Source organism: Anarhichas minor, unplaced genomic scaffold (assembly GCF_050575085.1).
Source record: "Anarhichas minor isolate MPS153535 unplaced genomic scaffold, ASM5057508v1 ptg000088l, whole genome shotgun sequence".
Classification (NCBI taxonomy): domain Eukaryota; kingdom Metazoa; phylum Chordata; class Actinopteri; order Perciformes; family Anarhichadidae; genus Anarhichas; species Anarhichas minor.
In genome coordinates this window covers 441,430-455,106 of record NW_027466534.1, presented here as the reverse complement: position 1 = coordinate 455,106, position 13,677 = coordinate 441,430, and the positions used below count along the sequence as shown (strand labels likewise).

The 13,677-nt window shown below is 42.2% G+C and overlaps 1 protein-coding gene across 1 annotated transcript in view; it reads right to left on the bottom strand.

Annotated features, from left to right (window-relative positions):
- The window catches only part of LOC142938684 (alpha-2-macroglobulin), a 37,298-nt gene that overhangs the window by 7,502 nt on the left and 16,119 nt on the right, over positions 1-13,677 (bottom strand). Inside the window, exons 14-26 of the mRNA XM_076082016.1 lie at positions 13,270-13,415; positions 11,618-11,767; positions 11,134-11,325; positions 10,786-10,876; positions 10,375-10,525; positions 8,619-8,844; positions 8,339-8,465; positions 4,968-5,089; positions 4,043-4,094; positions 3,382-3,465; positions 3,087-3,263; positions 2,674-2,755; positions 1,029-1,185 (exon numbers count right to left, since the gene is read on the bottom strand). Coding sequence (XP_075938131.1) covers positions 1,029-1,185; positions 2,674-2,755; positions 3,087-3,263; positions 3,382-3,465; positions 4,043-4,094; positions 4,968-5,089; positions 8,339-8,465; positions 8,619-8,844; positions 10,375-10,525; positions 10,786-10,876; positions 11,134-11,325; positions 11,618-11,767; positions 13,270-13,415 — 1,757 coding nt within the window. The remainder of the gene's footprint in view (positions 1-1,028; positions 1,186-2,673; positions 2,756-3,086; positions 3,264-3,381; positions 3,466-4,042; positions 4,095-4,967; positions 5,090-8,338; positions 8,466-8,618; positions 8,845-10,374; positions 10,526-10,785; positions 10,877-11,133; positions 11,326-11,617; positions 11,768-13,269; positions 13,416-13,677) is intronic.

Here is a 13,677-nt window from a genome sequence, read left to right as displayed (position 1 = left end):
TAAAAAAAAAACGTCTCTCTTGCGCTAAGTTTTTCTAGAAGTACATAAAAGTTGAAATAGTACAGAGCGGAACTATAATTTTTCGACTGATCTAACAGCTCGATGTCTGCATCGAATCCCTTTTTCCCCGTTAATTACGTTCAATCGCCCGGTTGAGCAATATTCAAGTTTATCACCAAAACTACATTTTACAGATGACATGTGAACACATCATGATCACGTTATAATGTACCTTCTGCTAGTACTCATGTTCACTGAGCAGAGCCTGAAGGCATCATGATGTAACTGAAGTGAACCTCCTTGGTTAGCCGTTAGCAGTGCTGCTAACGTTACTAGCTCTCCTCCTGTTGGTTAGCCGTTAGCGGTGCTGCTAACGTTACTAGCTCTCCTCCTGTTGGTTAGCCGTTAGCGGTGCTGCTAACGTTACTAGCTCTCCTCCTGTTGGTTAGCCGTTAGCGGTGCTGCTAACGTTACTAGCTCTCCTCCTGTTGGTTAGCCGTTAGCGGTGCTGCTAACGTTACTAGCTCTCCTCCTGTTGGTTAGCCGTTAGCGGTGCTGCTAACGTTACTAGCTCTCCTCCTGTTGGTTTAAACACTGATTGGTCTGATGGTTAACGTTAAACTTTATTTACACTGTGATGGTTAACGTTACACTGTGACATTAATCTTGATTACTCATTTATCACACAGTGTTTTACCGATTACAGATATTTTTATCCATAACAGCTACTTGTCTCAGACACACAGCTGTCACAGCTTTTTTGGTTTTACTCGGCTTCAGGAAACACTGCTTTGATAGGAACGGGCTCGCAATAATTTGTTTGGGATATTTATTCTGCTCAGAGTGTGTGTGTGTGCGTGCGCCCGGGGCAATCTCTGCTCTCAGAAACTTTATGCAAATTGCTCCTCGCATTGAGCCAATTCTGCGGTTATGTCTGATGGGAAGAATTCAGCCAAGCAGAGCTCTGAAAGCCACTCAAAGGCAGACGATGTAAAAACCCCGACACTGGTTCAGACCGACGTCGTCACCTTCATGCCGTTGTTGAAGAGTTTCCCCACAGATCTGATGCAGCCGTCGGGGCGCTGCAGTCTGGACAGCCACCTCACGGAGTCTGTGATGTGGGCGTCGTTCACAAAGATGTACGGTCTCGCCCCGCCGAAGGACTTCATCACAAAGGAGGTCAGCCTGGAGGGTCACACACACACACACACACACACACACACACACACACACACACACACACACACACACACACACACACACACACACACACACACACACACACACACACACACACACACACACACACACACACACACACACACACACACACACACACACCCGAGATGAACCCAGCTTCAGGACAGTTCTGTAGGAGTCTCCTGTCTCACACTGATGCACAAAGTCAAATATCCACATCTCATATATTTGGAATGAATGCATAAAAACACAGTTCAAATAATAAGGAAATAAAAGATTGTATTTTTATGGATTAAAACAAATCTTGTAATTATTGTTACTGAAGTATAATAATGTTCTTAGATCTCGTGTTAGGAAGTTAAACAGCTCATAATTCATCTCTAATATCTATTTTATATTCATGTGAAAACATCTCCTTCAAACTACTGGATTTATTCTGGTGTTGTGAATAAAGGGGTGAACAGGGGAGGCCGTAAAAACAGCTTCCTGCTACGTCTGCGTCCAGTGGGTCTAAAAAAAAAGAAACGATTGAAGTAAAAGAGGATAAAAAGCTGAAATCTCTGTCGGTTCATCGATATAATCAACACCTGTCACTTAACACACAGTCCTGTTGATCTATTGGTCAAAAACAGGATCGATTAATGCGTCTTTAAATAAAATATATATATTCTCTCCTTGTTAGGGGGTCCTAAAGGGGTTTGGACGATTCTGCTCCAATTTAACTGAACACTTGAGAGCTCTAGTTCTCTCCTCACACACACACACACACACACACACACACACACACACACACACACACACACACACACACACACACACACACACACCCTTTCAAACAGCAGACTGAATCCCCCCGAGGCTCTGAGCTATAAGCCCATTTAATGCAAATATTAATATTTTCTGGCAGGCTCCCTATAAAGTAAATTATTAGGACACTTGCCGGTGCCAAACAGGACACACTGTGTGTGTGTGTGTGTGTGTGTGTGTGTGTGTGTGTGTGTGTGTGTGTGTGTGTGTACTCTCATCAAATGAAGTGTGAGATTTGAGCCCAGAAATTCTCTAAATAAATGTTCTATCACGAATGATGCAACTGCAGTTCATCAAGACTGATATAAATGAACATATTCTGTATTTCATATTATTGTTGAACTGTTCAGTTTAGTAAAGTGGGTCAGAATTCTGCTTTTCAATGAAACTAGAATCTCAACATAATCGTTTCGTACATGAAATAGAAGTAAATCTGTTTTATTATTTTAAAATAACACTCATTTAAGTACTTCATATTTAAAATAAATAAAATAAAAAGGCCTCTTCTAATTTATAAAGGTATGAAACGTGCTCCATCATTACTAAAGATGTCACATTAGATTAAGTGTTAAATTGATTGTTTATGTTGCAGTGAATCAAACTCGTTTCTATTCGTGTGTTCACGTCTTCATCTGTAAACTTTAAACACCTTTAGAGTTTACTGACCAGGTGTTTCCAGACTTGTCACTCTTCCCAAAAGCGCTGTAGGAGCCGTCGTCATGCTTGTAGGTGAGCTCCCTCTGATATCCTAAAACACACACACACACACACACACACACACACACACACACACACACACACACACACACACACACACACACACACACACACACACACACACACACACACACACACACACACACACACACACACACACACACACACACAGGTTCTGTTTCCATAGAGGAGCAGGACTTTTATATTGACGTCAAAATCAAGACCACAGAGAGAGAAATGTGACGGGAGCAATAAAACGCCCCAGAACTGCGTTGGGGTTCAGAGGGTTAAAGTAAAGAGAGTCTCCTCACATCTGGTCCCGTTGATCTGGTTCATGGAGACACGTTCACAGACGGACTCACCGCTCTGGAGGAAGCGCGTCGCTCTGTTCTGAATGTCCTCCGTCAGCTGAGCCGTGCTTTTCAGGTAGTCGAGGATGAAGATGTTGGGAGCAAACAGCACCATGTTCTGCTCCCCGCAGCCGTACGGCATGGCCAGCAGCCGGTCCAGGTTCTTCATGGCCCGGCCCATCAGGTCACCTGCAGAGGATGCTATACTTAGCGCATTGGAAGCTTAACAGCAGACAGTACTGTCTAGTCCATCACGTGCTAATGCTAAGTCTCGATAGCGAGAGTAAAAAATAATAGTGACGCTAACCCAGAACGGAGACGGAGGCCCGGGCCGATCCGGACACGAACATCTCGGGCATCAGAAGGGAGATGTTCTTCTCCACCGGCCCCTCTGGACACACAGAGAGCAGACACATAAATAACACATGAAGAAGAGAGCTCTTCTCTCATGTCTGTACGGTAAATATGAAGCTAATTAGCTTAGCATATAACCACCCAATAAAACCACAGCGGAGCACATCCTTTAGAAGCTCAGTAAGTAACACGATACATTTAGTTTGATTAATCTACACACAGACCAGGCTAGCAGTTTCCCTCCGTTTACAGCCTTTATGCTAAGCTAAGCTCATAGTAACTTTGTCACACACATCCCTGATATGTGAATTCATTTTAACATTAATAAAGTGATGTTGCAATGAGTCGGTGTTTTCAATGTGGCCGCCAAATTACAGATGTTTTATTCTGAGAAGATGGAAAATTACTAAAACAATCAAACATTCTGTTTCCTACATTTCAAACAAACTCATCTCTGAGAGACGATAACGAGCAGCCGATAATCACTGAACTGAACCGGGAGAACTTGTGACCCCGACAAAAGATCCACATTCTCACCTCAGTTTGGGTTAAAGTGCAGAGTTCAGGTTTCACACATGAACCCGTCTGCACACGGGCTGTTAGTGAGCGCTCACCTGCGGGACAGAGCAGCGCGTTGTGACCGACCATCTGTGGCGTTCCTTCAGCCTGGAGAGAGACACAGAGAACGAGATCACTTCAACACGTATTGTGTGTGTGAATAACATCAAGTGTCCTTTACAACGATTAAACTTCAGATTTATGTTTTCATAAAAAAACATAATTTACAGGTGATCATGTCAAAGTAGAGTACGTCATGAGACTTCATAACGTTTTACATCATAGTATAGTACATCATAGTATAGTACATCATAGTATAGTACATCATAAAAACATTGTGAGGTATAAGTAGTCACAATATATTACGTCGGGAAAGATGTGATAAAAATTGTCATAAAAACGTTCGTTAACTATGTCATTAAAAACATGTCATAGAATAGTGTGTAAAAATAAATTCATGATAGTATAGTTTAATATATACTATAGTCTCATTTAATCCAAACACGTCATAGGAAAGAATGAAAAATGTACGACATTAAATAAAAGAAAAATCAAAGCAGAGTTCTCATAAAAAGAAAGAAAATCTAAAGAAATGTTAGAGTATATCTTAAAAACCCATCAAATAGTCAACAAATGTGATTAAAAGCTTCGTATAATCTGTCTAAAAAGTTTTTTAAAAAAAGGCAAAGAAATATCCAACATGGGGGAAACGATGTAAAAGATGTCTGTAACTCGTAAACGGTTAATCTGATGTGTTTTGTTATATTTATTGAATTAAATGTGAAAGTCGACACTTCAACATGATTTGAACTGAAGCAGTCAATGTTTGGTTGGAGTCGCGTAAAAGAGGCAAAATTAGGAAAATTGCATGACAGTCCAAATACGCATAACCCTGACTGTGTGTGTCCTCGTCAGTAGAACTCAGACCTTCTGCTCGTGTCACGTTCGTGCTGTTTTGCGCTGCGTTTGCCGCTCACTGACCTCCACCAGCAGGGTGCGGACCACCGTGTCCATCCGGCCCACGGCGGGGACGGTGGCCACCTCGTTACCGCAAAGTACGTCAGTCTTCAGGGCCTCGGCGCTGACCTTCAGATCCACCTGACCTGTGCGCACACGCACACACACACACACACACACACACACACACTCTCTCTCTTTACTCAGAAAGATGAGAGCTGTATTGATTAGCGCTTCCTGTCACACTTTATTTTTTTTGCCTCCGTACACAAAATGTGACAACAAGCTTCCCCCGTCCTGCTTCTCAATCCCACTCATTATTCTCCATCACCTCCCGTCTGTGTTTGCCTTCCTCCCACTGTCTCCCATCTCATTCGCCCTCATTACTCCCCATTTGTTCCCTTATTATACCGCTCCGTCTCCCCCTCCCTCCCTTCACAGCCCACAATCCTTCACACAGAGGACAAGTACAGCTCACCCCCCGAGGGAGAGGTTTCGGAGTGTTTCGTCAGAGATACTACCTGACTTGTTAGTACAAGTGATTGTCAGCATTCCTCTAAGGGGGGAGTTAAGGGGAGCGCAATTTGACATTCATCAGCGCTTCGTATTCCGTCCCTGCTGATGGAAATCCTCTGCTTTCAGGCCCAGGCTGCGTTACAACAGCCCCCCCCCCCCTTGTCTTTGCTTCCAGCAGTGTAGACGCAACAGCTGTCAGCGCCCTTAATGGAGATTAATTAGCTTGTTCCGTCTCATCTTTGTCACCCAGAGTGTGAGTTTGGGCGTCGGACGGAACAAACATCCTCAGTATTTAATTATGAAGATGGAAAGATTGCATTATATTGTTAGCGACAGTAATAAACAGGAGGAGACTCTCTGTAGTAACGAGGAGGCTGTGGCTGCTCCACACAGCTCGAGATTAAATCCATTTCTTAATGACACCGAGACGTATTTCTGCACTGAAGGTTTATTTTGCACGGATATGAAAATGGAGTGGCGGTGAGAGAGATCCTAAAGGAGCAGCGAGTTCTTCACTACTGATAGTGTTTGAGTGCGTTAATGCTGTTGTTCACACATTGTATTTCATATCTTTCAGCGGCCTCTAACTTCCATACAGTAATAAAATGACTGTTTTATTATCTCCAGTATGAATGTTCATCTTTATGTTTTTAAAATGTCTAGACATCTTTAAAGGCCTTTCATTGGGTCCTAAATGAACAAACACCAAAACACACCAAACACAGAACTGTTTGGATTATTTCACACGAGAGATTTTGTACGTTCTTTTATTTTCTCATCGGTCTGAAGTCGGTGGAGCTCACTAGAGGCTCACGCGTCTGTGCACAATCGGAATTTAGCTGTTTTTGTTAAAATTCTTAATAAAGTATATTTTCCCCCCAAACGTTCCCTCTGAGTGTTGCATATTTAATGTTACAAAGAAATACTTTGTTTTGAAACCAGGTTTTCAGGGCTTTAGATGTAGAACACGAGACCGCGTTTGGGGAACGAGGCCAGAACATTATCTTAACTTCAGATATCTTTGTGTGTTTGAATCATTCAACTGTCCTCCACATCATTATTGTATTTATTAATTCATTTATTTTATTGTTTTTTTCTAGATATTACATAAAACGTAAAAAGCAACCAAGTTGTAAGAAGAACATTTAGAAGCCGTGACCCCGGTGGAGGTCATTGAAAGTCATGTTGTGCTGCACGTGTACTAGGGCTGCACGATTATGGCCAAAATCATAATCGCGATTATTTTGATCAATATTGAGATCACGATTATTTATCACGATTATTCATTAATTTTAGGGACAACATCTTTTTAATACACTTTCACGTTTAAATGAACAAGAGCACTGCTTCCACTTCCATTGTTGTGCTACATTCCAGCTAATGTACACGCCTCTGCATCAAAATAAAACGTATACGGTTCTTATTCACCTGAAGCAAAATATAAATAACATTTTTACCCAAAATAAAGGGCTAATTAAAAATAAATATGTGTGTTGCTCACAGTATTTATTGGCCAAATGAAATGCGATTGCATCCGTTATTTCAGCGTGTCTTTGGGAGGTGGATGATACACTGTCGCTATGCAGGGTCGCTGTTATGGGTTTCTGGGTTGACGTTGGACATGGACGGAGATTCAGTGAGGTAACGTTAGCTTTGGCCTTCATGCATTCAGCGTAGGTGGTTTGTGGTGATTTCTCAGGTGGCTGAACAAGTTAGTTGTATTGCCATGCGGCGCAGACACAACTCTGACGCACTCTGTCATATGATTTGTTCTTGGTTAACATCACTTGGCCTAAATCCAAAAAACCTCCAGACAACGGATGATGATCCTTTGAGGGGCTAGCTCCTCCCCTTCTGCTCCTGACATTAGATTTTGCTTTCACACGACACCCGTGAGCGTCTGCTCTCTGTCTGTTGTCTGTCTCTCTACTCTTCTACTAATACCGGAGTCTGCAGGGTGCGCGCATGACACCTCCCATCTCGTTCGCCCCCTGGTGGTCGGCTGACTGTTAGTTGAGGAAGAGCTTGATTTGATATGTAGCAGAGCACGCATTTTAAACGTCAATATCGCTGACGATCATGCTCATTTAATCGTGGCAGCCAAAATCGTGATCGCGATTAAAATTCGATTAATTGTGCAGCCCTAGCGTGTACTGAATGTTCTGGTGGAGTTCTGCCCTCACAGCAAAAACCTTGATTGTAACTAAAATAAACAACAATACATCATGTTCATGTCAATGAATTAATAAATATATAAAGTATCTAAATGATGATTAAGATTCAGCATGAAAGGACACTGCTTGTTTTGGAAAATGGTCTCCATTGACATAAAGTAAATGTGATTTGTAATAAATTAAAACACTGTATCCATTAAAAGCTCATATTGAAATAAATATTGATTATTTAGTTTATCTTATGTTATTAGAATTGTAACAGCTACTAAATTCACCTCTTTGCAAATCAAGACATTTCGTATTTTAATTTCAAAAGCTGAATTTGAATATATTTTTTATTTTCAAAAATGATCAGAAGTCTCAGAATAAAAAAATAAAAAACCAGGCTGCTCAAACCCAATTGGTTTTTGCTTTTACTGTGAAGCAGCAGTTCCTTTTAATATAGTAATTAATATTATACTCGTTATTGCAATTGTTATAATAATTATTGTGACAATTATAATAATATTACTTTAAATAATATGATTGTTATCATCGCTATTATTATTGTCATTAAATTATTTTTCCACTGACGACCAAAAGGAAGATACAATAAATATGTATTCCATGTAAAGGTGAATAACATTTTAACAAATACAAAAGTACAACACAAATATAAATATTTCTCTCTAAATGGAACGGAGCCAACATTCTGTCTATTATTACCGAGAGCAGCTGGAGTTAGGATCCAGGAGAAGGTCCGGCTCTCCTCCCCGCACAGACACACTCTGTACCGGCAGCCATCACAGCTTCTGAAGCTGTACTGGTCTGACTCAGCCAGCGTGACATTCACCTGCAGAGACAAACAAATACATAAAACATGTGAAACACTTATGCAAAGATACAGGAGAAAATAAAATGTCTTCAATGTCTGTTCATGGTACCCTCAGACGACACGGTTATATACATTTAAATAGATTCCATCTGTAGGACCTTCAGGATTTACCATGATGCACTTGGAGAGATAGCTGAAGACGGTGGCTTTGAGTGTGAACACCTCCCCTCGGATGACGGAGTACGGCAACGTGAGACTGACGAAGAACGGCTGGAAGGCCGTCAGCCCGACGTTGGGCGACACGCCGAAGCCCACGGAGGAGACGCAGAACGCTCCGGCTGCCCATTTAGTGATGGTGTCGGGAAGCGTCTTCTCCACGTCCACCGAGCCGCCGTCTCTGTGAAAACACACACGAGCACGAGTCAAAGGAAAGAAAGTTCTAGTGGCACAGAGCTCCTCTTAAACTTTTACGAGTGAAAACACTCATCTGCATTAGTAAACGCTGAGATATCCTGAGTGTTTGACGCACAGACTTTATATAAGAGGTGGACGTAGTCATGGTGACGTCACCCATTGGTTTGTGGATGGATGTTTTGAAGGCCGTCGCCATCTTGGATTACGACCGTTGCCATGTTGTTTTTTTCGCAACCGATGAACGAAAGTGACCATATTTGAATTGCGGAAGAGTGACATAGAGACCTGTCACTCACCGTGTAGCCCCGCCCTAAAGCATCCCCTGCTTTATGGTCTGTTTGACTCTAAATGGACCATAATGTACTAAATGAACATCATGCTGTATTGAAGAAGACTTGAAACTAGAGATTGAGACCATAAACTCATGTTTACAATGTTTACTGAGGTAATAAATCAAGAGAGAAGTAGAGTCATTTTCTCATAGACTTCTATACAACCAGAGGAGTCGCCCCCTGGTGGACACTAGAGAGAAGGCAGCTTTAACACTTGAAGCTTTGACTTCACTCGCCCTGGTTTGACGTTAAGGGGCTTATTACTCAAGGTGCACCAGCATACATAGCTAATTCTGCAGCTGGAGATACCGCTAGCAGGGATTAAAGACGGTCTTCAGTGGTGGAAAGAAACTTATATTCCTGGACCCAAACACAACTTGTAAACTCAAACATCAGCATGCTAACGATGCTCAATGTCAATGAGCAAATGCAAAGCTTTGAATTTGGAATTTAGAATGTATAAATTATGATTGTGAACATGGTAAACATACCATCTGCTCATCTATGATTGTGGGATTGTCTCCACTCGGCTATAAACATTGCGGCGGCTGAGCCAGTTGTCGAGATGTTCGGTCAAAACCACGAACGTTAACCTCATTCTGGTGCTAAAAGCCAGAATATTAAAGTCATTAAGATGCTTCGTCTGGCTTATGTCATAGGATTTGCAGGTATTTCATCATAAACCAAAGTATGAGATACATTTGAATATTGACCCGATGGTTTATCCACTGGGCACCATGAATGTCTGTTTGATGGATTGCTAGGAACTTTCGCACAGTTAGCAAGATCTTTCAGTAAAAGCTAAAGAAACCATCAACCCCCTCGTGGTGCTTGAAGAACAGTCAGTGGATCAGCGTTCATGGTCGCCTCTGGGAACCATGAACATGTGACTGAAGTATCTCAACAGCTGTTGGGTGGATCTCCATGACGTTTTGCACAATGTGTGGCAGTAACTGTCCGACATCGCCATACCTAAAGCCATGCTGCTAGCGTGACTACATCACTTCATGGGAAATATTTTAGTGAAACAATTATGAAATTATTATTAATTATTGAAAATTAAGAATGTCTGGAATGATATGAAGAAACTCAATGCTTTCTGAACTCCGTCAGAGTTCAAAATGCACAAATGTCTGAAAATAAGAAAAGCGTATATTGATGATTTGATCCTTGATTATTACCCAACAGGAACTAGGTCCCAGATCCAGGTCTCAGGGAAGAATGTCCTGACGGTCTCCTCCTTCTTCTCCTCCTCCTCCTCTTTACCTGTCAGCAGACTATCTGAACTCTGTGACATCTTGTTGGCCATGGGGATCGGAGAGTCTACGTAGTCTAGGAACACATGAGTATAAAAAAAAAGTCTGATTACACAACTAAACTTACCCAACGGACACCAGCTCCCAAATCCAGGTCTCAGGGAAGTATGTTCTAACAGTCTCCTCTGTCTCTGCTTCTACGAACGTGTCCGCTTCAGCAGGAATCGCAATGTCCTCAAGCATTTCGATCCCACCTGATTCTTGAATTTTACAGTAAATCATTTCTTGTAGGGTCAATATGAATGGTACACATTAGTGGGAAATCATAAAACATACCGTAGTCATAGTATAACATTTCAGGGACCCTTTTATGGCAGTTATGAGGTTTCTTCACATCAGAGTTGGTCACAATTTTGATTCCTATTTCCTAGAAAAGAGAAGAGAGAGACAGAGACAGAGACAGACAGAGAGCGAGAGAGAGAGAGAGAGAGAATGAAACCAAATACTAATAAGAGAAGCCTTCTATATGAAGTAATAGGATTTGGTCACTACTGATGAACACAGGATGAAACGTTACCGGTTTTAAATGACCCAGATAAATATACAACTGACCACAAATTATATGATAAATGTCAACCTCTTTTTCAGCATTGTATTTCTTTAAAGCCAATCAAAATGTTCTACTTTAAAGATGCTGTAGACATCATTCTTCTGATTGGTCGGTCCAAAGTAGACCGAGCGCTTCGCTCGACCGGCTGCATCGACAATCTCCGGTTGTGGTTCGGGTATTGGCTCAGGGATGCAGGGATACCGCTCAGAGTCTTCCACCTCGTAGGAGTATCCCGACAGCTTCTGTAGAGGCAGCCGGCTGTACACCTGCACACACACACACACACACACACACACACACACACACACACACACACACACACACACACACACACACACACACACACACACACACACACACACACACACACACACACACACACACACACACACACACGAGCCGGGGAATAGTTACAACAATATGAACAACTATAGTAATAATAATAATAATTCTCAGATATCAAGGCATTTATCTTTTTACAATAAAACCTCCATGTTCAGGTGTTAAAAGCATCGATTGTTAACTTGGGTCAAACTAGCGCTGAAGATGGTGTCGTACAGAGTCGACGGTGAGCTCCTGCTCCGGCTGCAGCAGCAGGACGCTCTGGTCGATGGCCCTGACGGAGCACATGGAGCCTGGGTGAGCCTTCAGACTGAGCGTGGTCTTCTCCGCTGGAAGCTCCTGGAGAGAGGAGAACTTCAGGGACACCTGAACACAGGAGACACCAACGGTGGAGAGTCATTAGTCTCAGTTACTATAAAACTCACGGTTCAGATCGGCACAAAAGAAAACAAGGGAGCAAATGTAACTTTTACCGATACTAATAACCGATCATTGATGATCAACAGAAACTAATCCCTTTGTTGTTTGATTAGAGCAGCTGGTCTACCATCGTCCCAAAAATCATTTCAACCGACCTAAAGTCTGAAAACATCAAAAATTCGAAATGTCATCCTTTTACTTTGTTATATTAATTTATAGAGTTTTTTCAAATGATAAGGAAATAAAAGATTCCATCCATCCATCCATTTTCCTCCGCTTATCAGGGCTCGGGTCGCGGTGGCAGCAGGCCAAGCAGGCTGACCCAGACCTCCCTAAAAGATTGTATTTTTATTGATTAAAATAAATCTCTTCATTATTATGTTTACTGAAGTATAGTAATGTGCTTAGAGCTCGTGTTACGAAGTTAAACAGCTCATAATTCATCTCTAATATCTATTTTATATTAACGTGAAAACATCTCCTTCAAACTACTGGATTCATTCTAGTTTATCACCAAAACTACATTTTACAGATGACATGTGAACACATCATGATAACGTTATAATGTACCTTCAGCCAGTACTCATGTTCACTGAGCAGAGCCTGAAGGCATCATAATGTAACTGAAGTGAACCTCCCTTGGTTAGCCGTTAGCGGTGCTGCTAACGTTACTAGCTCTCCTCCTGTTGGTTAGCCGTTAGCGGTGCTGCTAACGTTACTAGCTCTCCTCCTGTTGGTTAGCCGTTAGCGGTGCTGCTAACGTTACTAGCTCTCCTCCGTTGGTTAGCCGTTAGCGGTGCTGCTAACGCTACTAGCTCTCCTCCTGTTGGTTAGCCGTTAGCGGAGCTGCTAACGTTACTAGCTCTCCTCCTGTTGGTTAGCCGTTAGCGGAGCTGCTAACGTTACTAGCTCTCCTCCTGTTGGTTAGCCGTTAGCGGAGCTGCTAACGTTACTAGCTCTCCTCCTGTTGGTTAGCCGTTAGCGGAGCTGCTAACGTTACTAGCTCTCCTCCTGTTGGTTAGCTGTTAGCGGTGCTGTTAACGTTACTAGCTCTCCTCCTGTTGGTTAGCCGTTAGCGGTGCTGCTAATGTTACTAGCTCTCCTCCTGTTGGTTAGCCGTTAGCGGTGCTGCTAACGTTACTAGCTCTCCTCCTGTTGGTTTAAACACTGATTGGTTGTTTACAATGAAATATGATCAGAGATCAGAGACTAGAAACACATGTTCTACTGAGTCAGTGCAACTTTATTTACACTGTGATGGTTAACGTTAAACTGTGACATTAATCTGTGGTTCACATAACAAGGATCCGTTACAACTCTAGTGTTGATTAGAAGTACAGACTTAAATAATCTAAAATTAATATTTAATTGTATTTCAAAATTGCTTTGAAGACTTGGACTCATTTATTTTAGATGTATGTTGTAGAAAGGTGTCATTCAGCTGGTACCTTGTTATTGAGGCAGAGCCGAACAGGGAAGTCCTTGCTGTCGGCCACAGCCTCTCCACCGGGCATCACGGTGTAAACCACCACTTGTGCAAACGGTGCCAGGTTAGTAACCTGACGGACTGAGACGGACAGCTCTCCTCTGTTGACTGAAGCATGAAACAGAGAGACGTGTGAAACTATCAAAATATATCAAACACAAATAACATGCTATGTTTTGTTGTTGTCAACAAATCTCCAAACCACAGACTGTATAACAAGTGGACGTAGTCGTCGTGACGTCACTCATTGGTTTGTGGACTGATGTTTTGAATCCTTGGGTACTTCTCAAGTCTCTTAATTGTCGTTTCCTTGCTCCTCTCTCCTCGCATGGTTTCCTCCATGCATCCCTGGTGGGAGGGACTAAGACGC